This window comes from Bufo gargarizans, chromosome 5 (genome assembly GCF_014858855.1).
Source record: "Bufo gargarizans isolate SCDJY-AF-19 chromosome 5, ASM1485885v1, whole genome shotgun sequence".
Taxonomy (NCBI): Eukaryota; Metazoa; Chordata; class Amphibia; order Anura; family Bufonidae; genus Bufo; species Bufo gargarizans.
Window position 1 is genome coordinate 202,271,689 of NC_058084.1, and position 27,956 is coordinate 202,299,644.

The following is a 27,956-nucleotide window of genomic DNA, read 5'->3' on the forward strand; positions in this document are numbered from 1 at the left end:
GGTAAAGACGGAGGTCTCGGATTCCCTGAAAGATTTCAAAAAGAGCTTTCCCGCTGTAGCCTCTACCTCCCTGGGAACCAGATCAAGCACGGCTAATAGATCTGACTCGGATCCTTTAGAGGAAAGCGATACGGGAGAAATCCTAGATAGCCCAGACTCGTCCCAGGATGAAGAATCCACGGGCAGGCCACTTTTTTCCCCCGATGATACGGAAGCTTTACTAAAAGCAGTTCGTGCGACTATGAAAGTAGACGAACCCAAAGACCCAAGATCCGTTCAGGATATCATGTTTGGTGATCTCGGGCAGAAAAAATCTAGAGTATTTCCCGTTAACGAGAATATAAAGTTTTTAATACAGAGGGAATGGAAAAGACCCGATAAAAAGTTTTTTGTGCCAAAAAATGTAAAAAGGAAATATCCCTTTGACGAGGCAGACTCAGTAAACTGGGACAGACCCCCTAAATTGGATGCACCTGTTGCAAAAATTTCAAAAAAATCGGCCCTTCCGTTCGAGGACTTAGGTTCTCTTAAAGACCCTATGGATAAGCGAGCAGAGGTTTACTTGAAAAAAGTTTGGGAGACCTCAGCCCAAGCATTCAAACCAAATATTGCCGCCACATCCACTGCTAGGTCTCTGAAATTATGGCTAGAGGAGTTAGAATCTCACATTCAGAACAAGACCCCGAGAGATCAATTGTTAACCGTTTTCCCCACTCTACTTAAAGCAGTAGACTTTATTTCTGATGCATCAGCCGATGCTTTAAAATTAAATGCTAGGTCAGCTGCTCTTTCAAATTCAGCCAGACGAGCTATTTGGCTAAAAGGTTGGTCGGGAGACACGGGATCTAAAAATAAGCTTTGTGCAATTCCTTGTCAGGGCGATTATCTTTTTGGATCCGTCTTAGACGACCTTTTGGATAAAGCCTCGGACAATAAAAAAGGATTCCCTGTCTCCAGACCCCCGAAAAAACAACGTTTTTTTCGCAAAAACAAGAAAGATTTTTTTAGGGGGCAGAGGAAAGACTTCAGAGCTGACAACAAGAATAGGAAAAGCAAGGGGTTTCTCTTCAGTTCCCAATCCTCCTCAACCTCTAAACCATCACAGCAATGACGGTTTCTCTCCCGTGGGGGGCAGACTTTCTCTCTTCCTCTACGCCTGGGAGAAAATCTCCTCAAGTCCCTGGATTTTAGGCGTTATAAAGGAGGGGTTTGGTCTAGAGTTTGTCTCCCGCCCACCGGACAGATTCAAAATCACGAATTTTCTAGGAAACCCGGGGAAAAATCTAGCCTTACAACAAGAGATTGTATCCCTACTTCGGAAAAATGTTCTAATTCCGGTGCCGGAGGCAGAGAAGGGCGAGGGTTTTTACTCCTCCCTTTTTCTGGTCCCCAAACCGGATGGAACATTCAGAACTATTATAAATCTAAAGGATTTAAATCAATTCCTCTCTTACAAAAAATTCAGAATGGAGTCGATCCAATCAGTCATAAAACATCTATTCAGGGGCTGCTTCATGGCTACGATAGACGTAAGAGATGCGTACTACCACATTCCCATTCGGCTAGACTGTCAAAAATTCCTCAGAGTCGCGGTTTCTATAGGAGGTCACATCCAGCACTTACAATACACAGCCCTTCCCTTTGGGATTTCTCAAGCTCCCAGACTTTTCACGAAAGTCATGGCAGAAGTCATGGCTCATGTAAGGGAAAAAGACATTTTACTAATACCTTACTTAGACGATCTCCTGGTGGTAGCAGAGTCAAAATCCATTCTAGAAGCGCACCTCAAAAAAGTAGTGCAGATCCTAGAAGACCTCGGCTGGCAAATAAACGGAGAAAAATCCCATTTAATTCCTTCCCAAGTTTGCATCTTTTTAGGGATGATGCTGGACTCAAAGAAACTACTCTGTATTCTACCCCAGGACAAGATTCAGAGATTAATACAACAGGTTCAGTCCCTGATATCGGCAGAGAACCCTACTATCAGACAAGCAATGGCGGTCTTGGGCAGAATGACCTCAACCATACCAGCGGTCAGTTGGAGCCATCTTCACTCCAGACCCCTACAGTGGCAAATTCTGAAGGAGTGGCAGGGCTCCCTCCGCCCATTAGATACACCTTTCACACTCACCCCCCAAGTGATCCAGTCCCTTCACTGGTGGCTGAACCCCGTAAACCTGTCCCAGGGGCTCCCTTGGTTCCAACAAGACTTTGTTACCCTTACCACCGACGCAAGTCCTTCCGGGTGGGGGGCCTGTTGCCAAGGGTACTTAAGACAAGGTGTTTGGGAAAGAGAGCAGAGTCTAGACTCCCAAAACATGAGGGAACTGAGGGCGGTCTTTTTCGCCTTAAAAGAGTTTCTTCCTTTACTACAGGGAAAGTCTATAAAAGTTTTTTCAGACAACGCCACAGTGGTCTCCTATCTGAACAAACAAGGAGGAACCAGATCAGAAAATCTTATGCGGTTAACAACGGATATCTTTTCCCTTATAATTCCTTCTGTGCCGTCCCTTATGGCAATACATCTAAAAGGTTCAGAAAACAAAGTGGCAGATTTCTTAAGTCGAAATACACTAGACCAGGGGGAATGGTGTCTGAACCAAATGGTGTTCGATCAAATAATTCGACTTTGGGGTCGTCCTCATCTGGACTTGTTCGCCACCAGAGAAAACAGAAAGTGTCATCGTTTCTTTTCCCTCAGCACGAGAGATTCACCAACAGGGATAGATGCCTTCTCCCTTCCCTGGCCGAACCAGCTCCTCTACGCCTTTCCTCCATTAAGGCTTCTTCCAAGATTCTTACAGAAGCTGAGACAAGAAAGAACAACAGTGATCTTAATTGCTCCTTTCTGGCCCAGAAGAACCTGGTTCACCTGGTTGAGGAAGCTATCCTTGACGGACCCTTGGATTCTCCCGGAGTGGCAAGATCTTCTATCCCAAGGACCAGTCAATCATCCGAGTGTGAAGCAGCTACACCTAACAGCATGGCTCTTGAGGGGGAAATCCTAGAAAGTAGAGGACTCTCCAAGAGCGTAGTTTCCACTTTACTATCCTGCAGAAAGGATGTCACCTCCTCTATTTATCTCAGGATTTGGAACACCTTCCAGAAGTTTGCCAAGGATCCAGTGAATCCTTTAAATCCCCCACCTATGTGTAGGATTTTAGATTTTTTGCAAGCTGGACATGAAAAAAATTTGAGGCCAAGTACTCTTAGAGTACAGGTATCCGCTTTGAGTGCGTTCTTTGATTCTCCCATCGCTAGCCACCCGTGGGTCCGAAGATTCTTTAAAGCCATCAGCAGGCTTAGGCCTATACCTGGACCTTCAATTCCCCCCTGGGACCTCAACTTGGTCCTTACTAGCCTCACAGAACCTCCCTTTGAGCCACTTAAACAGTTACCTATAAAGATTTTGTCTTTCAAAACAGCGTTTCTTGTGGCAATTACCTCAGCAAGGAGGGTTGGTGAGATTTCAGCCTTCTCTACCTCGCCTCCGTACACTAACATCTTAGATGATAGGGTTCTCATTAAACCAGACCCTTCCTTCTTACCGAAAGTGGTTTCTATGTTTCATAGAACGCAGGACATTATCCTTCCTTCCCTGTGCCAAGATCCGAGAAATGAAAAAGAGGAAAAACTGCACTGTTTAGATGTAAAAAGATGCCTATCTCATTATCTGGAGGTTACTAGTCAGTGGAGGAAAACCTCAAAACTCTTCATTCAGTTTAGTGGGAAAAATAAGGGCCTCCCAGCCTCTTCTAAAACCCTTTCCAGATGGATCGTAAGAGCCATTAATTTGGCCTATTCTTCAGCTGGAAAGGCGCCCCCGGGGGGCTTTGGTGCTCATTCTACAAGATCAGTCTCCACCACTTGGGCAGAAAGGGCTGACGCTACCCTAGAACAAATTTGTAGAGCAGCCACATGGCAGTCGCCTAGCACCTTCTTCCGTCACTACAGATTGGACCTAGGCAATAGAGAACAGCTAGCCTTCGGTAGGAAAGTCCTCCAGGCGGTAGTCCCACCCTAAGAAATAAAGGGATTTCTATTCTAATCGTCTCTCAAGGGTGCTGTCATGGGCGAAAGGGAAATTTAAGATTACACTTACCGGTAATCACTTTTCCATAAGCCCATGACAGCACCCGGGTTTATTCCCACCCTGATATTCATATAAAAAAAAAAAAAAAAAAAGATATATAGGAAAAAAAAAAAAAATATAAATATATATATATATACAAAAAAAAAAAAAAAAAAAGAGAAGTGTGGTCTAGGACAAGTTCTTGCGATTAACTGGTGGTCTCGGGGCCATGCTCCTCCTTATGAGCTCTCCACGAAAGTTCCTGTTTCCTGTCCTGGATGGAGGCGGTCTCTCAAGGGTGCTGTCATGGGCTTATGGAAAAGTGATTACCGGTAAGTGTAATCTTAAATTTCCAGCTCTGACTCCTCTCAGGGTATTTTGCATATGTATCAAATCGTTTTTTTTTACACAATAAAAGCGCACAGAGCTATGGGGACTGGGTATTGCGAATGTGCTAGCGGCCATCTAGCAACCTATGTCCTCAGCTCTATACCCAAAATCCCGGTGACAGGTTCCCTTTAAGGCAGTGCTGGAAAATAATGGTGGCCACACAGAATATTCACTCTTTGGGCACAATTCGGCCATTTTTACTTGGCGGTGTACTCACTTTTTTGCCTGGGGTTTAGACATAAAAGGGGTTGTCTGGGTTCAGAGCTGAACCCGGACGTACCCTTATTTTCACCCAGGCAGCTCCCCTGAGGCTAGCATCTGAGCATCTCATGCTCAGATGCACTCCTATGCCCTGCGTGTTAGCGCAGGGCAAGGGCTCTTTTGTTTTCAATAATGCACTGCCGGGCGGAAACTTCCACCCGGCAGTGTGTTCGGCGACGTCACCAGCTCTGATGGGCGGGCTTTAGCGCTGCCCTAGCCGTTTTACTGGGCAGTGACGTCACCGGGGTTCCTGGCAGCCCCAGTACGTCACCGGAACTCCAAAAAATGCCTTTGCCCTCCGCGATTTAGTGCAGGGCAAAGGAGAGCATTGGAGCATGACCTGCTCCGATGCTCCTGTCAGGGGGGCTGCCTGGGGGAAAATGGAGGGATGTCCCGGTTCAGCTCGGAACCCGGACAACCCCTTTTTAAGGGCTGTGTGTTGAGTTATGTTGAGGGCACACCAGATTTACACTGTACAAGCTGTACACTGACTACTTTAAAAAGTGTCATATCGCCAGTGATGTCCCATGAAAGAATATAATAAAATATTAACAAAAATTTGAGTGTTTACTCAGTTTTGAGATACTGTATGTGAGTAAAAAAGAAAATGAGAAAAAGGATGCAAATTAAGTTTTAGAACATCATTTTTTTTTCATTAATTTAGTTACAATAGTAGAGTAAATTACTCCAGAATTAAATGTACCATAATTGTTTTATTTACAGGGAGTGCAGAATTATTAGGCAAATGAGTATTTTAACCAAATATTATGAAGATAGGCGCTAAAACAAAATAACAATCACTTTATTAAGTATTCTGTGTTAAAATAGAGGGTGTCCACCTATCAGTGCCACGGTCAGCACTGACTAATATTTAATAGTTGAGAACAACCTACATCTATATCCAGGACAACTACCCGGCAGGTGCGTAGGTCTCACAAACTAAACCCACCAACACATAAGGGGGCTCAATTCACCACAGGGTCCAATGCGAGCAACCCGGGTGAAAATACTATCTAGGAGGATACCTGGTGCTGTAAAAACCACCAAGTAACACTCCTAACAGCGAGTGTAGGCGCGCATACACTCACTGCACCAAGATAGTAACGGTGCAGGACTGTGGCAGCGCATTAACCATTACTCCAATAGTGGTATATGGAGCAAGGATTGCCCTGACACACTCCTTTCTGTTATCAGCTCAACGCGTTTCCATGCATAAATACTGCACTTCATCAGGAGCTGTATGCACCATACTTCGTCAAAGCCCACAGCCTCTGCAATGATGTGAGACAGAGGCGGTAGATAACATAGAACAGTAGAGTACCCTGCCTGACACCGAGTCCCTCTGGTGTGAGGTACGGTGTTTGCAATAACAGACCACTGTCCTGCCTAAAGCTACACACCTCTAGGTTGAGGCGTAGCATGCTAGTGTGCAATCACATCGGCGCTGTAATGGCCGCGAAGCGGCCCACAGAACGCCGAGATTTACAGGAGAAACCCCGCCCTGTTAGACACGCCCCCATCTCGCAGCCAATCCGGTTAGGGAGGCTCGCTCCATACCAACCAATCACTGAGCAGAGGAGGAACTACATGGGTCTCAGGGAAGGCGCAAAGCGCCGTATTAAATAAGGGAATTAAAAGGCGGCTTGACATAATGTCACCGCAGCATCACACCATATTTATCCATATACAGTGGGGAAAATTAACAATCCAGGTAAATATGAACGAACGATCACATAACCTCATGGGTATTAAGAATTGAACATGCAGCTCATATTAACTCTCTCATTGCTGGAAAAAATTAACAATAGAGGGATGTATAAATGAGCGATCGCATAACCTCATATGCATTGAGAATTGGCCATACAGCTCTCATATTCACCCTCTCATTGCCAAATTGTCAAGCATGGACATGGTGCGAAAAGCACCAAAAAATTATTATCCTATAAAGGGGACAAATGAGATCGCGTCATTGAGGCCTGCTGGTTTGATGGTATTTAATGAAAAAATCCATCTTGCCTCTTTTTGCAACAAAATGCGATCATAATCTCCACCCCTAGAAGATAATTTCACAGAGTCGATCACTTGAAATTTGACCGATGAAGTGTTCCCTCTGTGATGATCAAGCACATGACGTGCAATCGGGGTGTCTTTGAGATTTGAAATGTCCAAAACGTGTTCCCCAATCCGTCTTCTTAACTCTCTAATGGTTTTGCCTACATATTTGATGTTGCATACACATGTCATTAAGTAGAAAACACCCACGACTTGCAGTTGTAAAATGACCTAGTAAAAAGGTTTTGTCTGAGGTACTGTTGGCAAAACTCCTTGACTTGTTGATAAAGCCACAAAATTTACAAGATCCACAGGGAAATGTCCCTGTAAGTGGGTTCCGTAACCATGATTGTGATTGGGGACTGGCATATAGGCTATGTGTCAACATATCCCGTAAGTTGTTGCTGCGCCGATATGTGACTGAGGGTCTAGGTGGAATTATGTTGCCAATGTCGGGATCAGATTTAAGGATGTCCCAATGTTCAGCAAGAACCTGGCGTACTGTATCATGGGCACTGTCATACGTCCCAATGATCCTCACTATGTTGTCACTGGTGTCCCTCTTTTTTGACCACATCATCCTCTTTATGCATGTTGTCTTACTCCAAGCTGTATAGGCTCGAAAGCCTACTACCAATTAAGCATATTAGGTGATGTGCATCTCTGTAATGAGAAGGGGTGTGGTCTAATGACATCAACACCCTATATCAGGTGTGCATAATTATTAGGCAACCTCCTTTCCTTTGGCAAAATGGGTCAAAAGAAGGACTTGACAGGCTCAGAAAAGTCAAAAATAGTGAGATATCTTGCACAGGGATGCAGCACTCTTAAAATTGCAAAGCTTCTGAAGCGTGATCACCGAAAAATCAAGCGTTTCATTCAAAATAGTCAACAGGGTCGCAAGAAGCGTGTGGAAAAACCAAGGCGCAAAATAACTGCCCATGAACTGAGAAAAGTCAAGCGTGCAGCTGCCAAGATGCCACTTGCCACCAGTTTGGCCATATTTCAGAGCTGCAACATCACTGGAGTGCCCAAAAGCACAAGGTGTGCAATACTCAGAGACATGGCCAAGGTAAGAAAGGCTGAAAGACGACCACCACTGAACAAGACACACAAGCTGAAACGTCAAGACTGGGCCAAGAAATATCTCAAGACTGATTTTTCTAAGGTTTTATGGACTGATGAAATGAGAGTGAGTCTTGATGGGCCCGTGGCTGGATTGGTAAAGGGCAGAGAGCTCCAGTCCGACTCGGACACCAGCAAGGTGGAGGTGGAGTACTGGTTTGGGCTGGTATCATCAAAGATGAGCTTGTGAGGCCTTTTCGGGTTGAGGATGGAGTCAAGCTCAACTCCCAGTCCTACTGCCAGTTTCTGGAAGACACCTTCTTCAAGCAGTGGTACAGGAAGAAGTCTGCATCCTTCAAGAAAAACATGATTTTCATGCAGGACAATGCTCCATCACACGCGTCCAAGTACTCCACAGCGTGGCTGGCAAGAAAGGGTATAAAAGAAGAAAATCTAATGACATGGCCTCCTTGTTCACCTGATCTGAACCCCATTGAGAACCTGTGGTCCATCATCAAATGTGAGATTTACAAGGAGGGAAAACAGTACACCTCTCTGAACAGTGTCTGGGAGGCTGTGGTTGCTGCTGCACGCAATGTTGTTGGTGAACAGATCAAAACACTGACAGAATCCATGGATGGCAGGCTTTTGAGTGTCCTTGCAAAGAAAGGTGGCTATATTGGTCACTGATTTGTTTTTGAATGTCAGAAATGTATATTTGTGAACAGGGCCGGCGCTACCATAAGGCAGACCAAGCGGCCGCCTTAGGGCGCGCCCTGCGCAGGGCGGAAGAATGGATGAATCTTTTTTTTTTTTTTTTTTTTTTTTTTATATGACTGACTTGACTTACTTATTTGAACCTGCCGCGCCCGCCCCGCGCGGCGGCCGCGGCACTCGTCAAGTAGTCAGGGACTCTAGTCTCAGGGCAACATCAACCCCCCCCCCCAGCCTGTGTGCGACAGTGCGACAGTGCGAGTGCGGCTGTGTTGGGCCGCCCGGCCGGACCCGTAGTCAGGGCAAGTGCAACATAGCAGCAGCAGCAGCTAGGCAGGCACTCCAGGCAGAGCTAGACGATCACAGACAGTCACAGATGAATGATAGATAGTCATTCATCATTGGCTCAGCAGCGCGCCGCTCTGGCTGCCACTGGCATTGCCAGGCTGTGGCTGCTGCAGGCAGTGAGGAAGGAGCCGCCGAGCTAAGGCTCATGCATCGCAGGGCTCCGGGAATGCCCGATTTGCACTCAGGCGTGTGAAGCAGATGGAGGCACCAGGGTCGGCATGGGAGTGATGAGCTGCCCCTGGCTCAGCGCCCTGCTGTTGCCCCTTTTGCACCTGGCACTGGGTAAGTGGCCCCGCACAGGGCGCTATGTGCAGCCCGTACTTTAACTGTCCTGCCACTGCTGGAAATAGAGATAACTATCAGCCTCTTTATATGTCCTGCACCCCAAAGTGTGCGCACCCCTGGATCTCCCTGTGCCCATACCGAATACATGTCAGTAACCTGTGCCTGTGTGGGTGACCCCTACATGCCTGTACCCCTGTATACATCTGTGTGCACCCCTACATGCCTGTACCCCTGCATACGTCTGTGTGCACCCCTACATGCCTGTACCCCTGCATACGTCTGTGTGCACCCCTACATGCCTGTACCCCTGCATACGTCTGTGTGCACCCCTACATGCCTGTACGCCTGCATACGTCTGTGTGCACCCCTACATGCCTGTACCCCTGCATACGTCTGTGTGCACCCCTACATGCCTGTACCCCTGTATACGTCTGTGTGCACCCCTACATGCCTGTACGCCTGCATACGTCTGTGTGCACCCCTACATGCCTGTACGCCTGCATACGTCTGTGTGCACCCCTACATGCCTGTACGCCTGCATACGTCTGTGTGCACCCCTACATGCCTGTACGCCTGCATACGTCTGTGTGCACCCCTACATGCCTGTACGCCTGCATACGTCTGTGTGCACCCCTACATGCCTGTACGCCTGCATACGTCTGTGTGCACCCCTACATGCCTGTACGCCTGCATACGTCTGTGTGCACCCCTACATGCCTGTACGCCTGCATACGTCTGTGTGCACCCCTACATGCCTGTACGCCTGCATACGTCTGTGTGCACCCCTACATGCCTGTACGCCTGCATACGTCTGTGTGCACCCCTACATGCCTGTACGCCTGCATACGTCTGTGTGCACCCCTACATGCCTGTACCCCTGCATACGTCTGTGTGCACCCCTACATGCCTGTACGCCTGCATACGTCTGTGTGCACCCCTACATGCCTGTACGCCTGCATACGTCTGTGTGCACCCCTACATGCCTGTACGCCTGCATACGTCTGTGTGCACCCCTACATGCCTGTACGCCTGCATACGTCTGTGTGCACCCCTACATGCCTGTACGCCTGCATACGTCTGTGTGCACCCCTACATGCCTGTACGCCTGCATACGTCTGTGTGCACCCCTACATGCCTGTACGCCTGCATACGTCTGTGTGCACCCCTACATGCCTGTACGCCTGCATACGTCTGTGTGCACCCCTACATGCCTGTACCCCTGCATACGTCTGTGTGCACCCCTACATGCCTGTACGCCTGCATACGTCTGTGTGCACCCCTACATGCCTGTACCCCTGCATACGTCTGTGTGCACCCCTACATGCCTGTACGCCTGCATACGTCTGTGTGCACCCCTACATGCCTGTACGCCTGCATACGTCTGTGTGCACCCCTACATGCCTGTACGCCTGCATACGTCTGTGTGCACCCCTACATGCCTGTACGCCTGCATACGTCTGTGTGCACCCCTACATGCCTGACATGGGTCGCTGATGGCTGACATGGGTCGCTGATGGCTGACATGGGTCGCTGATGGCTGACATGGGTCGCTGATGGCTGACATGGGGGTCTGATCTGAGGTCTGATTAACATTGGGGGTCTGATTGCTGGTCTGACCTGAGGTGGGCGCCCCCCTTCGCAGGTGAGCTGCGAGGGGGGGGCGCCAAAATGTAGCTTCGCTTGTGTTGGCAAAAATCCTTGCACCGGCCCTGTTTGTGAATGTTGAGATGTTATATTGGTTTCACTGGTAAAAATAAATAATTGAAATGGGTATATATTTGTTTTTTGTTAAGTTGCCTAATAATTATGCACAGTAATAGTCACCAGCACACACAGATATCCCCCTAAAATAGCTAAAACTAAAAACAAACTAAAAACTACTTCCAAAAATATTCAGCTTTGATATTAATGGGTTTTTTGGGTTCATTGAGAACATGGTTATTGTTCAATAATAAAATTAATCCTCAAAAATACAACTTGCCTAATAATTCTGCACTCCCTGTAATGTGAGAACCCTTTCTTATTACAACTCTTTCTTGGATTTTCTTCTAGGTGCAGGACTGTCATGTGATTAAGTTTACATCAAAAGAGGATGCTGATGGAAAAAGTGCTACTCTCAGTGTAGGAGGAAAAAATGTATCTCCTTTCTATGTAAGTATTAGAATCCTTACTAATAAATAAAAATGGATGTCGACATTTTCTTGTAAATGACCCTTAGGTCAGCCTAATGGGGGGAGGGGCGGGGTTCCAGAAATATCCATTAATGGCCTCATCTAGGCTAGGCTTGTGGTGGCTAAACTCCGACACTCATGTACACATGCTTGGCTGTTCTCAGAACTGCATAGAAATGAATGGAGCATGCTGGGAGTCGTCGTTTCACGACAGCTGGAGTGCCGGAGGTTAGCCATCACTGGGCTAGGCCATCAATGTGATTCATACATGTCTAGCCAAATCAAGCCAATCAGCCGTGCAAAAGACAGCCACATGTACTGATGTGATGAGATGAAGGAGCCGCTGCACTCCAGAAGGCCCCTCAGCCTTGTTCTGCTGATTGATAGGGTTCTTGGTATGGGATTTCAACCAATCACACATTTATAATTTATCCTAAGGTTCGGTCATCATTCAATTGATTTTCAGAATGTAACCTTTAATACCAAAACATAATTTATTTTTCTTTTCTTTTTTTATTATTATTATTATTCTGATAGCTAGACCAATTAAAAAATAAAGCTCTGATTGCATGTACATTACATACGGTATATTCTATATTTATTAGTAAATTCCTTTAATCGGGCATCTTAATTCAGAGATTCTAATTTTATGCCGTTTGTCCCCTGCACAAAACTGCCAGATCACACTGACAGCATTATGTTATCCAATACATTCCTGACAAGCGGCCTTAAAGGGGTTGTCCGGGTTCAGAGCTGAACCCGGACATACCCTTATTTTCACCCAGGCAGCCCCCCTGAGCCTAGCATCGGAGCATCTCATGCTCCGATGCGCTCCCATGCCCTGCGCTAAACCGCACAGTGCACGGGCTCTTTTGTTTTCAATAACACACTGCCGGGCGGTAACTTCCGCCCGGCAGTGTGTTCGGTGACGTCACCGGCTCTGAGGGGCGGGCTTTAGCTCTGCCCTAGCCGTTTTACTGGCTAGGGCACAGCTAAATCCCGCCCATCAGTGCCGGTGATGTTACCGGGGTTCCTGTCAGCCCCATGGAGAGCCCCAGTACGTCACCGGAACTCCTAAAAATGCCTTTGCCCTGCGCAATTTAGCGCAGGGCAAAGGAGAGCATCGGAGCATGAACTGCTCCGATGCTCCTGTCAGGGGGGCTGCCAAGGTGAAAATGGAGGGATGTCCGGGTTCAGCTCTGAACCCGGACAACCCCTTTAAAGATGTTATCCCATGACTAGTGTAAAAAATGAAAACCAGACTTCATATTGTACATGACACCCTATTTCTAACAAAGCTACAGATACATTTTATTTCATAACTCAGTGGCTATGCAAAATTTTTATTTATATGGAATTACAAAAGTATTCAGATCCAGGTGCTGGTTTGAAAACTAGAATATTTTTGGTGAAACAACCCCTTTAACCTGTAGAAAGAAGAGAGTTCAGCAGTTTTCACCCTTCCGTTGCCCCACAAATTCTGCAACCTCGGCTCTGATCACGTGACCGTCTGACTAGCTGCAGGCTCTTTCGTTGAGTTCCTAATTGGATCAACAACAGACTTAAAGGGAACCTGTCACCGTGATTTTGTGTATAGAACTGAGGACATGGGTTGCTAGATGGCCGCTAGCACATCTGCAATACCCAGTCCCCATAGCTCTGTGTGCTTTTATTGTGTAAAAAAAACTATTTGATACATATGCAAATTACCTGAGATGCGTCCTGTCCCTGACTCATCTCAGGTTAATTTGCATATGTATCAAATCGTTTTGTTTTTTTACACAATAAAAGCACACAGAGCAATGGGGACTGGGTATTGCGGATGTGCTAGCGGTGATCTAGCAACCCATGTCCTCGGCTCTATACACAAAATCCAGGTGACATCCGGTAGGGACTTCAGCGGAAGAGCCTGCAGCGAGTCAGGTCGTCACAGTTGAGATTGTGGAACCATAACAGAATCACAAGTACTACCGAAACTCTTCCTTCCACAAGTTACCTGAAAGACAATTTAGGCAAAGCCCCGGAGAACCCCCTTTAAATTGGCTTGACCGGCTAACCATGCCCACTTTACCACCCGCTTTTCAACTCTGGAGTGGGTGGTTTAAAATATTAGGGGTATGTTAGCATCGGTGTCATGTCTGATCCAATGCAGCAAAGCGGCCCGGACGCCATCATAGTCGATGGGAATCTGGCATTGAACTGTAGAATCCTGCAAAGCCACATTCTGTAGGCCAAAAAGTTGCAACGTCATATAAGTCAGAATTTTGGAGTACAGAGTTTGATGCATTCTCTCCATTGTCTTCTTTCTACCTTTGCGTTGCATTGAGTAATTTGTGGCACTGTGGGAACATTGCCATGAAGTGACAGCTCCAGCGTTATTAGGCAATGATGGTATGATATGGGTTGTACGTTCTGCATGTGTATACCTTTATCTGTAAATAACTGCTAAATGTTCTGTTTTGTTCTGTCGACTACAGCACATTGTGTGTTACAATGGATAGAAGATTTTTTTTTTTTCATGTGACCTAATAAATGGGATTATCCAAGTGTGACACCACAGACAGCCCACTAAATTGCTTTCTTCAAGCTGAGGATTCTTCTCCCAATTCCAGTTGCATTAGTTCAGTATCCGGCTGAAGAACGTTAAACTGTAATTGGATCCCAGTTACATGAAGTGTTCTTGTGCAGGCACCCGAGAACATGGACAGCAGATAACACACATGCAGAGTTATTCCGTACGTCCACGGGGAGTGGAAATGCTGCAGATTTTGCATCTGCATTGGTGGGCGTAAAATACACTGTGTATTTCAGTAGCAGCAAAGTGGATGAGATTTGAACAAATGTTATCTACATTCTGTGGAAAAATATCTGCTGTACATTTTAAAGGGTCGCTACATTTCCACAAAACTTTTGATATGTCATAGAGACATATCACAAGTTTAGATTAGTGGGGGCCTTAGACCTGAGACCCCCACCGAACGAGGGGAAAGAAGCATGCGCATATTGCACACTCTCCTCACTGCCAAGGACGGAATTGAGACATGCCTGTAGACTTCTATGGAGCGTGCCACGTGCAGCGAGGAGAGAGAGCACGCTATGCCCGTGCTTCTCTCCCTTCATGCTAGGAATCTGTATGGGTCTAAACACTCGGACCCCCACTGATCTAAACTTGTGATATGCCTCTTATCACATATGAAAAGCTTGTTGAAAAATTAGTGACCCTTTAAATATGTGGCATGTGAATCTTTACAGCTGATTTCAGTGTTTGAAATGCATAGGGTTAAATCTTCAAAGAGAATCTATGATAAAATCTGCAATCTGTGATTTTTGCCACAGATTTGCAACTGTTTATTTTTTTTATTTTTTTCTGTGGATGCCCCCTAAAAGTTTCCATGCTCATGTGGACCACTGCTTGAGACCTTAACAAGTATTTCCAGCTTTTTGCACTTTTTCAAATTTCAAGCCATATTCACCGCTCTGTTCTAGCTCCCTGGTCCCTGGCTATCTTGTGTGGTCTTCTTGACCTGTCCCTTAAACTTCCAGACAGAGTCACATGCACTGCTGCAGCCAGTGACTGTCCCACGTCACTGGTCATATACCTCTTGGGGACACCTAACCGGGGCCAAAGAGCTCAAATGGAGTGACAGGTGAGTATGGGTTTTTTCAATAGGTACGCTGGCTGAACTTCACATTTTAAAAAAGCATAAAAAGCTAGAAAACTCTGTATCCGTTCTGATGGAATGGCCTGTATAAAGACTTCCATGGATCTGTAGAACAGTGGGGACCAGGTACATATAACTTGGGGGATGGTATAGGCATGTAACCTTTCATATTATGAGTGGAGTTTTTTAAAAAAAAATTTTTTATGTTCAACATCACAGAAACCAGAATCTGTACTGGAGTTTTACAAAGAAGCTGGAGTCCCACCTAAGCAGAAAGTTAGCAACTTCAAAGTGTCTGAGAATGCCATTCTCAAGCCAGGTGAGGTATTAACTGGTGAATTCTTTCTGGCAAATACTGTATGTAAAAAATATGTTGTTAAAGACATGGCAAAATATTAAAATACAGATATGCCTTTTACAGATATGTTTTAATAGTACAACTCCTGTAAAGGCTGTGTGCAACTTTTGCAGCTATTTTTATATTGTCCCAGTTCAAAAAACTCCTAAGCAGATTTATGATTTTTATTGGTAGCAAACTCTCTGTAGTCTAATCAAAAAGGGGGTACATAGGGAACGGAGCATGATTTAAGGGTTAGACTAAACACCGTTTTGTAGTATGCTTGAGACCTTAACAAGTATTTCCAGCTTTTTGCACTTTTTGAAATTTCAAGCCATACTCACCTGCTCCCCACCACTCTGTTCTAGCTCCCTGGTCCCTGGCCATCTTGTGTGGTCTTCTGGACCTGTCCTGTAAACCTCCAGACAGACAGGGTCATGTGCACTGCTGCAGCCAGTGACTGTCGCACGTCACTGGTCATATACCTCTTAGAAACGCTTTGGTTCAAGGGGCTGTTCATAGAATACCATAGGACATTTTTAATCCAGTGATTTGCTGTAGCGGTTTATGTAACCTCTTCGCTGCAGCCAGCAATATCTTACTGGGTGCAGCGCAGGGAAGATGACAGTGTGGCAACGCAGGAATGGAAGTTTTTTTTTTTTTTTTTTTTTTTTTTGTTATTTTACCAGTGCTCCTGGCACTTTAGTATAATAAAAAAATTAAAAAAGCAGCCAATTATGATGGAAAATTAAATAGCAAATTAAGCTTGAAAAGGAGGAGAAAACAGAAATGAGAGATGGGTAGGAAATAAAAAAGGAGGAAGAGGTTCCCGCCTCAAGACAAGAACCTTGCAGGTGGTGTACAACCATTAGCACTTATAACTTGTTTCTGCAGTCGAGCCCCCACTGAGCACAAGAATGAGGGCCCAGAGTCCCCCAAGTGAATGGAGCTGTGGTCACACATGCTTGCTTCTTCCCCAATCATCTCTATGGCACTGCCGGAAATAGACGGGCACTGTGCTCTGCTCTCCTCTGCAGTCCCATGGGGTTGAATGGAGCTGCCGGACGCAGAGAGCAGCTACATTCTCGCATGAGATTTGGCATGTTAATCTTTGATATGCTGATCAGGCATTCATTAACCATGCTGTTATGTATTCTTACATTTAAAGGCAGTATAAGTGAATTCTATGTATGTATGTATGTATTCACTTAAATACAATAGTTTAGATTCAGGAGGGTTAGGTGTTGGTAGTTTGTGAAGTAGTAATTTTGTCTTGATTCCATAGTGGTCACTTGCAGACAGTGAGATATGGTGTTCTCGTTTCATTATTTAAAAGTGACTAGTAGGGAATAGATTGAGCTTTTTATATAAGACAGAATCAACTCTGCACACTTTCCCCGGTCAACCAAGTCTGCTGCCTTGGAGTGACCTTGGACTCTGCCCTCCATCAGACCGCTCATCCAAGCCCTTTCCACCACCTGCCGCCTCCAACTCAAAAATATCTCCCACATCCGCGCATTTCTCAACCAGGAGTCTGTAAAAATGCTTGTACATGCTCTCCTCTCCCGCCTAGACTACTGCAACATCCTCCTCTGTGGCCTTCCATCTAGCACTCTTGCACCCCTCCAATCTATTCTCAACTCTGCTGCCAGACTAATCCACCTCTCCCTCCGTTACTCCTCTGCCTTTTCGCTCTGCCAATCCATTTACTGGCTCCCTATTTCCCAGCAAATTCAGTTAAAAATTTTAACAAATACATATAAAGCCGTCCACAGCCTGTCCCCTCCCTACATCTAACTTACATTCCAGATACATCCCCACACGCAATCTCCGATCCTCACAAGACCTCCTTCTCTCCTCTCCTCTTCCCACAACTGCCTCCAAGCTTTCTCCTGTGCATCCCCCCATACCCTGAAACATATCCGACTCTCACCTACAGTGGAATCCTTTAAAAGAAACCTGAAAACTCACCTCTTCGGCCAAGCCTACAACCAGTGACCCTGCTGCTGCTATACCGCCATGACCAACTTCACCCTCTCCTACTGTGTCCTTCCTCCATACCTTGTAGATTGTAAGCCCTCACGGGCAGGGCCCTCTCTCCTTCTGTACCAGTCTGTAGCTCGTCTTGTTCATGCTTAGTGCAATTGTCTGTATTAGGGATGTATACCCCATATGTACAGCGCTATGGAATGAATGGCATAATAATAATAATAATAACAACCCTGAGGTGGATTGAACACATTTATAATGGGGTCATAGGGTCTTGCTCCTAGTCACCCAAGCAAATGGCATGTTTTGCTGGTGGAAGCCACAGCCAGCCAGGCAATTCTCCTTGGGAAATATAGTATTACATGGCAGCCTTTCCCGTGAATGGCAGTCCTTATAGTAGAGGAATAGTTCCAATCCATCAGAAAAGGAGACTCATACAGAGGATTTCTGTTTGGCTTAGGCCTCATACACACGACCGTTGTTTCATTCCGTGTCCGTTGTTCAGTTTTTCGTGATTTTCTGCGGACCCATTGACTTTCAATGGGTCCGTTGAAAACTCTGCTAATGCACCGTTTGTCATCCGCGTCCGTGATCCGTGGTTTCAGTCCGTCAAAAATATAACCGGTCCTACTTTTTTCATGGAAAACGGTTCGCGGACCCATTCAAGTCAATGGGTCAGTGAAAAAAACAAAAACGGAACAACGGAACCCCATTTTGCGGAACGGAACACAACAATGGTCGTGTGCATAAGGCTTTACAGAGAGGAGTCCCAAGCTTTGGACCCCGCTGTATGATCTCCATATACCCTCAAAGGAAATATGGAAAATAAATATTGTGCTGTATACAGATGGCTGTCTCTGATCAGCTAATTTGCATACTTTTTTCCCCCATGGAGCATTGCCTGAAAAAAGTCACCATACACCACTGTGTCTCTTCAATGTGGAGGGAGGATTTTTTAAATGAGTTGTAATCTGATTGTATATATCTGTAGGCAACACTGCGCCTCTTTTTATAAGCCTTCCCCAGTTTTCTACTGGAATGTTTTAGTGATGCCTTAAATTTGTTTAGTATTTTCATCGGTTTTTGCCTCCTCATCTAGGTACTCCCCTTTATGCTGCACATTTCAGGCCTGGACAGTATGTAGATGTCACTGCCAAAACGTAAGTCTCTTGTTTTCTTTTAGCCTTTTATAAATCTTAAATTTAGCGTCCTTTGTCCTGGCAAAGTTCCTGTAACAATGAATTTACACTTTGTGCATTTTAAAACCTGCAGCATGTCAGTTCTGTCATGGATTTTGTTCCGTGGATTTCACTCTTTGTACGGAAAAGGGTCAAGTCCATTACAGCTCTGTAGCAAATTAAAAGCCAGAGTACACCAAACTGAGAAACCGTTCTAGTCCCTCTTGAAGTATATCACAGTTGCTCATACCAGCTGTATCTGTAGCAGTGTTTTAGCCCTTTTTATATCCTTAAGGATCTTATTTTCTATTATCTTGAAATTCCAGCAATTTGAATATAGTCAGTATAAGAAATCAATAATGTTGGGTAGCATGATAGAAATGTCCACCCTGCATCTTGAAGAGAAAGGTTGCATTGTTTTCTTCTATTTAAAATGTCACTGCCTGTTAAGCTTTGGTTTATATATCTATATCTTCCTGTCAAGCCTGAAATGTTGGTGATTGGCTAGTTTTAACATTGTGGTAATTGGTCAGTTTAACATTTCTTGAACATTCAATTGTCCTTTAGGAAGTGTGTTTGAGGGAACCGTACAATTAGATGAATATGAGCTGTTAAAAATCCAGAGTAGACACGATGACTTGCATATAAGAATATATTTATATTGTATTGCTGTGAATTCTGAGATCCAGGAATAAATAGGCTTAACACAGCTTGGGTGCATAAAACGTTTACTAAACTATGATAAAAAATATATACAAAAGATAACGTACAGAGTAAAGTAAGTAATTGTCACCAAAACTGTGAACAAATGTACAAGCTCCCCAACAAGGCACCTAGCTGACGCCCATATGGTACAAAGAGAGGTGGTAGTAGAAGGGCACATCTTACCCTGATGATGTATTCAATAGAGCAGCATTCAGCAACCTTCGGCACTCCCGCTGTTGTAAAACTACAATTCCCAGCATGCTCCATTCAGAGCAGAGCATTTATTCATGCTGGGAGTTGTAGTTTGACAACAGCTGGAGTGCTGGAGGTTGCCGACCCCTGCAATAGAGCTAACCTCTTTATTACATGCTAGATGTTTTCTAGCTCCCTGTCCTCTCGTAGCCCCTCCTAAGGTCTTCTGTGTGCAGAACCCATTTACAGACCTCAGGAAGGCTGGTATCGCTAACAAACTACATTACAAGGAATTAAATTGGAATGATGCACTAAAATACCTTGCTACACACTCCCATATCAGTGTTTTCTTTTTTAAAAAAAGGTCAGAATGCCCTGGAAAAGAATACAAAACAAAAAGCAATGCACCACTGCTCCTGTTCCGGCTCTTCCCATTCCCCCATTGGTTTCTACTTCATACTCCATCTTGATATTGAATTGCGACCACTCAATTACTGGCTGAGGACTGTCACTGCAGTGGCTAGTGACTGGCTGAGTGGTTACATTTCATGTGTTGAAAGGGGCCAGGATGCAAAGACCAATGGCAACCCTGGAAGCTTCCTAAAAGGAGTGGAGGGGTCTTGTCGAGATAGCATGCCATGCAAAGAACTGAAGCCTACTCCTGGACATCCTTATCGGCAGGAGTGTCTCTGTATAGGGAAAACCCAGAAGTGGATAGTGAAATCAGCACTGTGACCCCTTCAACCTCAGGATTCATGGCTGTCCCAGAGGTCAAAGCTCCAATGATCATAAGTAATAGCATAGCCTAGTGATCACTTATTAAGAAGGGAACAGCTCTACAGTTTATAAGTTCTGCTGTGCCGTAAATCTTTAGTCAGTCCAAGGTGTAACATACCTTTTCTTTCTGGGAACAGATTACCGATAGTCTGTCCTTATCAATATCTGATTGGTGGGGGTCCAACTCCCAGCTGCGATGCTTCGGTGACCCCTGCATCTTCTTCCTAGGCCAGAGATGTCATAGTCATTGGTCTGCAGCTCATTCTCATTCAAGTGAATGGGTCTGTGCTGCAATAGCAAGCATAGCTACTATATGATGCAAAGCGCTGTGCTTGATATGCTCTGTGGAGGCGGCAGAACTCATCGGAGTGCTATGGCCTGTTTACAAAGCGGATCGGCAGTCCCTTCCGGAGTCGGATTCCAATAAATGGATATTGATGACCTAACACGAGGATAGGTCATCAATACCCCACTCCCTGAATCCCCCTTTAAGCCGGTGATGACATTGTCATCTCTTTGAAAAATGGCACCTGGGGAACAGCGAGAGTCACGTTAATGCGTTTTATCTGTGATCAGACATTTAACCCCTCAGATGCCTTGGTCATCTGAAGCGGCACTGAGATCTGGGAAGCCATTCGTTGCTGGTGATAGGAGAGGTGGTAGTAGAAGGGCACATCTTACCCTGATGATGTATTCAATAGAGCAGCATTCAGCAACCTTCGGCACTCCCGCTGTTGTAAAACTACAATTCCCAGCACAGTGATTGCACATAAAAATTTAAATAAATAAAAAATGTATATAATAAAACTTTTTTTAATAACTTATGTGTGTACAGTATAGGGAGGTACACAAGTGGATAAATGAGTGATCGGTAATGGCAGCAGGCTGGTGTAAACTGGAAGATAAGCAAGGCCTAAGAGGGAATGTCCGCTCTATGCCAAATAGCTCATTATGACAGGGAGTATACAAGCTGTACTGACTACTACATTTACTAGTAACGAGCGCTGTACATTTTCCGTCTGTGTCTCCACTTAGCCTTCTGATATGCATATTTAATCTTTCTGTTTTCTTTTACCTTGCAGTTGTATTTCTAGTTGTGCGCAATCCTAAAAATGAATATTTACGGCCAACGAGCCGCCTTCATCTCAGTTGTGAACGTTTTATCAGCTTTTCTTGGAATATTCCTGGCTGCGTGCTGTTTCCTTGATTATTATCCCTGAACCATGCAGGACGCGAGCAGCAGTAAGCGGCTCCGGTGATTGATTGAGTCTGGCAGATCATTTCTATTTTATGAAGGTTTTCAGTCTAACAGAGTGAACACTGAAAAGTAGTTTTACCAGGCAGACAAATCATACTGTAAAGATGGTAGCGCACGCATAGGGCACAAAGGAATTCATACTGTATTGTACAGTGAGAAGCAAATATGTCAGGCTTCTCACACCATAGAAAGCGAGAAGGTGGGAACTGGAAAATAAAGACTATCTCTGGTATTCTGCATACAGCAATGACCAGTTCTTAAAGGGTGTTCTCTGGGAATGATTTAAAATGGCCACCAGCAACCTGTCCTAGAATGTGAGCAGGACTGGTTGTCTTCACTTGCAGAGCTTGGGGGGTGATGCACTTCTCTGCTCTACAATAGGTGGTAATGGTATGATCCTGCCTGTGATGTGCCATCATGGCTGAGCAGCCAAACTGGAAAGTTCACCAATACATAGTATAGTATAGATATGCAAGTGCCAGAGTGTAGTATATAGTTAGGGCCCGCACCCTCACCTCCCTAGACAGCTCTGCCAGTGTTGGTAACCAGTCCTGTTCACATTCTAGGACAGGTTGCTGGAGGCCATTTTACATTATTCCTAGAGAGCTCCTTTAAGTATTTTCTTCTGTAAATGCCATGGCGGAAAAGGGAGCTGTATAGAGTTCCTCTTATCCTTCCACATATTGGAAAGTACTAAATAAATTGTACACCCATAGAGGGCCAATGACAAAATGCAATGCAGTCTGCAGGGTAAGGTGCAAGTTGTTTCACCATAACGCATGGATATTCTTCTGAACTCTTCACTATGGGCACAGACTACTATTGCTGTATTTGTGTACTTAAAGGGTATTCCGGTCTAAAGCATTGTTCACCTATCCACAAATCCTACACTGGTATGGGTGCAACTCATGGTCCAGCACTGATCACTACAACAGGGAACCCCCAGTTTCCCCCAGGCCTCAGCGGTGATCCCCTGAATGATATAGAAGGGTATAAGAGGTTCTTTGGAGGAACTGTAAGGAATGGATTGAAGAATTGTATACATGGCATAAAACGCTATGTACTGTAGATTGTATTATACTGGAAATTCCAATCACAATCCATTCTCTAAGCCATTTACTATTAGACAGCAGTGCTTCAGATATGATCTAGGGTGGAGTGTGCACACCGAAATGTGTCACTAAAAATAGTATCTGCCAGTTAAAGCCAGATAGCAACACCTATCCTTTTTTCTATTCTGTTTTTTATTTTCTGATTCAATTTTTTATTTATTTTTTTATTTCAATTTCTGAACATGATTATGGGGGCGGCCATCTTGTCTGAGCTGTTCCTAACAGCATTTAGGAAGCATTAAGAAAATTGCTTTACGGCAGCCCCATCGGCCCTAGACACAATAGACAAGAGGGGGCCCTATTGAATTCTATGAGAGAGTCTTCTAAGCAGGCTCTGTGACCTGTGTAGAGGCCATTGTAGATAAGCTTTTACAATCACCTATTGTGAATTGAGAATCCTGTCTTATCTAAACACAGAGGTGATATCATTAAAATCAGGGGTAGAATGACAGATAATCTGGTACCTGCAGTAAAGTGATCTGTGCAGGCCAAAAAGTGGCATCTATTATAAGGCTTAGTGGCCAGTGTGAAAACTGCAGGATTTTATGTTTAATTATAGATATTAACATCATCAAAAAGTCTTCAAAAATGTTAAAAATAAAAACGTGATTTAAACAATAGGTCATTTTCTGATGACACATTAACAGGTCGTTAACATGAGTCCTTTCTGCTGCAATCGCAGTAATCTAAACAGGGATTTTTAGTCTCTAGGTTTTGCTAGAGCTATGTACGCTCTCCAGACCAAGCCATAATACGCTTTGTGGGTGCTGTTCTAGTGGGGGAGGGAGAAAAGTTTACTGGATTTGTTTTCTCCGCCACTTTGTTCTGAATTTATCCCCTTTGTTTTATCTGTAACGAGTTTATGACCATTTGTATTGTAAACCTGACCTAATAAAAAAAAAAAAAACGGTACTTTGTTTGGAGTAGGGCTGAAACGATTACTCGATTGAATCGAATAACTCGACACAAAAAAAATCCTCTGCAAATTTCTTGCATCAAGGATTTGCTTGTGTCATGTGACCACGGAGCGTGAGTGAAGCACTTGCTACTACACACTGCTCCGTGGTCACCCGTCGGCCCACACCGTGCTGCACAGGATCCTGACGCATCTTAAGTGTGATGTCAGGAAGACAGTGCAGCGAGTGGTGAAGAACATGGACAAGTGTGGAGTGGAAGTTTAAGAATTTTATTTCACTGGCGCTGGGGACATGGCTAGGAGGAGCCTGATGGCATGGGGGAAGCTGATGGCACGGGAGGGCTGAGAGTTTTTATAAAGAAAAACGTTCTTTTAATTAGTTTTTTGGTATTCGAATACTCGATTAATCGCTGGAATACTCTATTACAAAAATAGTCGATAGCTACAATTCTAGTTTGGAGTCACACATATATATATCTCTATCTATATCTATCTATCTATATATCTCATACTATTCTGGCACAACGCCTCTGGTTGTAGCAGCTCTTTATTTACAATGAAGCTATAAAATAGAAAGGTCATATCCCCATGGTGGTTCTGTCTTTCTGGGTGAAAATGATTGTGCCAGTGTCATGCCGTGCTTTGGAAACATTGTGCTAGCGCGAAGGTGACATTTATCCGGTAAGGTCTTTGATGTGCAGTAGCACAGAATATCACTATCCCAGCGCGCCTCTGCTGGAATTGTTTACTCGGATGAACCTTGTAAACAACTGAGCGAGTGGGTACAAGTATATAGAAAGTCTGAACAGTGAAGGAGTTTATAGAAATACTCCACCCTGTGAGAATTCTTACTTGTGTTCTGCATATATGCTCCTGATGTGAACTACTAAGGCTACTTTCACACTTGCGTTCGGGGTTCCGCTTGTGAGTTCCGTTTGAAGGCTCTCACAAGCGGCCCTGAACGGATCCGTACAGCCCCAATGCATTCTGAGTGGATGCGGATCCACTCAGAATGACTCAGTCTGGCTCAGTTTGGCCTCTGTTCCGCTCAGCAGGCGGACACCGGAACGCAGCTTGCAGCGTTTTCTTGTCCGCCTGGCCGTGCGGAGCCAAACGGATCCGTCCAGACTTACAATGCAAGTCAATGGGGACGGATCTGTTTGACGTTGACACAATATGGTGCAATTGCAAACGGATCCGTCCCCCATTGACTTTCAATGTAAAGTCAGGAGTCCCTACTAATATACCATCGGATCGGAGTTTTCTCCAATCCGATGGTATATTTTAACTTGAAGTGTCCCCATCACCATGGGAACAGCTATATGTTAGAATATACCATCGGATTTGAGTTAGATCGTGAAAACTCAGATCCGACAGTATATTCTAACACAGAGGCGTTCCCATAGTGATGGGGACGCTTCAAGTTAGAATATACTGAGAACTGTGTACATGACTGCCCCCTGCTGTCTGGCAGCACCCGATCTCTTACAGGGGGCTCAGACAGCAGCACTGTGCTGTCTGAGTGTAAGCTGCAGGGAGAAAGTCACCCTCCCTCCCACCCCTGCAGCTGACAGAAGTTGATTTTTACCTTCATTTTTTCAATCCCCGGCGGCTGCGGCGTGGGAGGGGGTATGGCTTAGGGGGACCTGGGGGCGGGGTTTTTACCTGCCCCCTTAACTGTGACCTGCACAGCACGCTGCCCCCTTAATTGTGACCTGCACAGTGCGCTGCCCATTTGAAGCTGACCTACAGCAGTGAAGAAAAATGGCTGGGTTCTTATGGAAACCTGGTGTAAAACGATGTGTATGTGGAGACTAAGGGCCTGTGAGCTTCTATTGGCTGATAAGGGTCATATTACCAGGCTTCTATTGGCTAATGCATTTTTGGGGAATATCTCAGGAACGGTACGTGCTATGTTACCTGTGTGTCAAATTTCATGATTGTAAATGTGACGGTGCAGATTCCTTTAACACACACACACACACACACACATGCATGCATGCATGCATACATACACACACATACACACACATGCATGCATACATACACACACATACACACATACACACACACACACACACATACACACACGGTGATTCAAAAGTTGCAGGATACCCTTTTATTTCAGAAAGGAACAGAAAATGACTGTAGGCAAGACACGCTTGACACCATCTGAACCAAATAAGTTTATCTTGGTCTCATGAGACCACAGGACATGGTTCCAGTAATCATTATTCTGCTTGTCTTCAGCAAACTGTTTGCGGGCTCTCTTGTGCATCATCTTTAGAAGAGGCTTACTTCTGGGATGACAGCCATGCAGACCAATTTGATGCAGCATGTGGTGTATTGTCTGAGCACTGACGGTCTGACCCCACCACCCTTTTAACCTCTGCAGCAATGCTGACAGCACTCGTATAACCTCTGGATAGGACACTGAGCACATGTACTCATAATCTTTGGTTGACCATGGCGAGGCCTGTTCTGAGTGGAACCTGTATTGTTAAACCGCTGTATGGTCTTGGCCACTGTGCTGCAGCTCAGTTTCAGGGTGCTAGCCACCTTTATGTAGATTAACAGAGTTGTTTGCCATGAGGTGCCATGTTGAACTGTGACCAGTATTGGTGTGAGAGCGATAACGCCAAATTTAACACACCTTCTCCCCATTCACACCTGAGACCTTGTAACACGAGTCACATGACACCCCTTTTCGTTTAGAAATTAATGGCTGTGTCTTATTTTGAGGGCACACCAAATTTGCACCGCTATACAAGCTGTACACTGACTACTGTATATTGTGCATTGTGTCATATGTCCAGTGCTGTCCCATGAAAAGGTATAATTATTTACACAAATGTGAGGGGTGTCCAATAATATGCAGTGTAACTGCCCTGAAACCCCATGTTACTCCCATATTCTAAGGGTATATAATAAAGAGTTTGGGGCAGTCTCAAGAGAGATCTCCACAGACACATCAAACCTGTTTGTCTCTGTGTGATGACTGATTGATTGATTGATTTAATTATTTAATATTGATTATCTGTACCTGAAAATTGAACTGCTGTCAATACTGTAGACAGATATTTAGAGAGTTCGGTATACAACTGTAGTGTAGACATGTTCACACAGACTTTTCTTGACAAGCTCTGTTCACTCAAGCCTACTCGGAGCACCAGACCCCCATTATTAATCAGACCCCCAGTCAAACCTTACATCAGATCTCCAATGTTAATTAAACCCTCAATCAAACCTCACCTCAGACCCCAAATGTGAATGACCCCCCCCCCCCCCCCCTTTCAATCAGACCTCCGATCAGAGCCCCACTTCTTCTGGAGTCCTCTCCATTATGTACTCATGCCCAGGAGCTTTCCATGGCTGGTTTGTGAGTGCACAGGGGGGAAATGGTGGTGCGTAACGTCCTACAAATCACTGCTCTGGAGTCGTGGTAGGTGTTCTATACATGTATTATTGTACTTATTAGGGCTTATGGGGGAGACAGATTCCATTTAAAGGAGTCCCGCCCCTCCCCTCATCGTGTATTCTCCTCCTTGACTTGTGGATGTCACCCTGCCGCAGTAGTAAAATCTTGCGCATGCACAAGATCATGTAATGTGAGCGCCCATGCGCTCTGAATTCTTGTGCCGGCATCAGCCTCAATAACAGAGCTGGTCATCCAGTCTACAGGATACCTACCTAGGCTTTAGATACTTGGCGGGTTCTCTTCAAAATATCAGGTTTGGTCAACAAGTCCATTTCCCCTTGAATTACCATTGGGTTTGTTTGGTTTTAGGGGAAAAGTACAGCAGAGTCTGCTCTAGTTCTATAATCTTTATATGGGATTAGTTCCATTGACCCTAATATAGAGAGGGATTTAGGTACGGAATAAGCTTCTATCGAACATCAATATTGCAGCCGCTATAACTAATGTATTTTGTGTCACTGCATCTGCTGTAATTTCTCCCCTAGCAGTACCAGTCCTGGCTACAAGCCCCTCAGCCCCTTCAATTTCTGCTCATTACTTATCTAATGGGTTTGTGAGCACAGAGGACAGCAAATGGATACAGTGTACATCAGGCCAATGGCTCGCAGGCCACTTAAGCAGGAGAAAAATCACTTGGTGAGAACTGCCTTGTAAGAACTTTTAATAATTCACCCTTTCCCATCTCAACATAAGAGCCGTACTTGCACAGTGTTAACCCATTCCCTCAAACTGCTGGACAGATGGCAGGGGCTAGATCTCTCGTTACACGTATCGTGAAAGTCCTGAGCAACACAGGGTTACTTCGCTGGAATAAAGGAACAAATTGCCCCATTACTCTTCTCATTACTTTACTCTGCCCTTCTTGCCTGCATCAGTTTATTTTTCTTTCAGGGATAATACTGCAAAGTGTTTAGCAAATTGTATCATTGTCACAATGGACGTCTTGTATATCCAACATGAAAATAGCTGTTCATGTGCTAGGTAAACTAGCAAT

General features: G+C 45.0%; 1 protein-coding gene across 1 annotated transcript in view; it reads left to right on the forward strand.

Annotated features, from left to right (window-relative positions):
- The window catches only part of MRPL3 (mitochondrial ribosomal protein L3), a 135,137-nt gene that overhangs the window by 36,472 nt on the left and 70,709 nt on the right, over positions 1-27,956 (forward strand). The window contains exons 4-6 of the mRNA XM_044293454.1: positions 11,240-11,338; positions 15,240-15,339; positions 18,446-18,506. Coding sequence (XP_044149389.1) covers positions 11,240-11,338; positions 15,240-15,339; positions 18,446-18,506 — 260 coding nt within the window. The remainder of the gene's footprint in view (positions 1-11,239; positions 11,339-15,239; positions 15,340-18,445; positions 18,507-27,956) is intronic.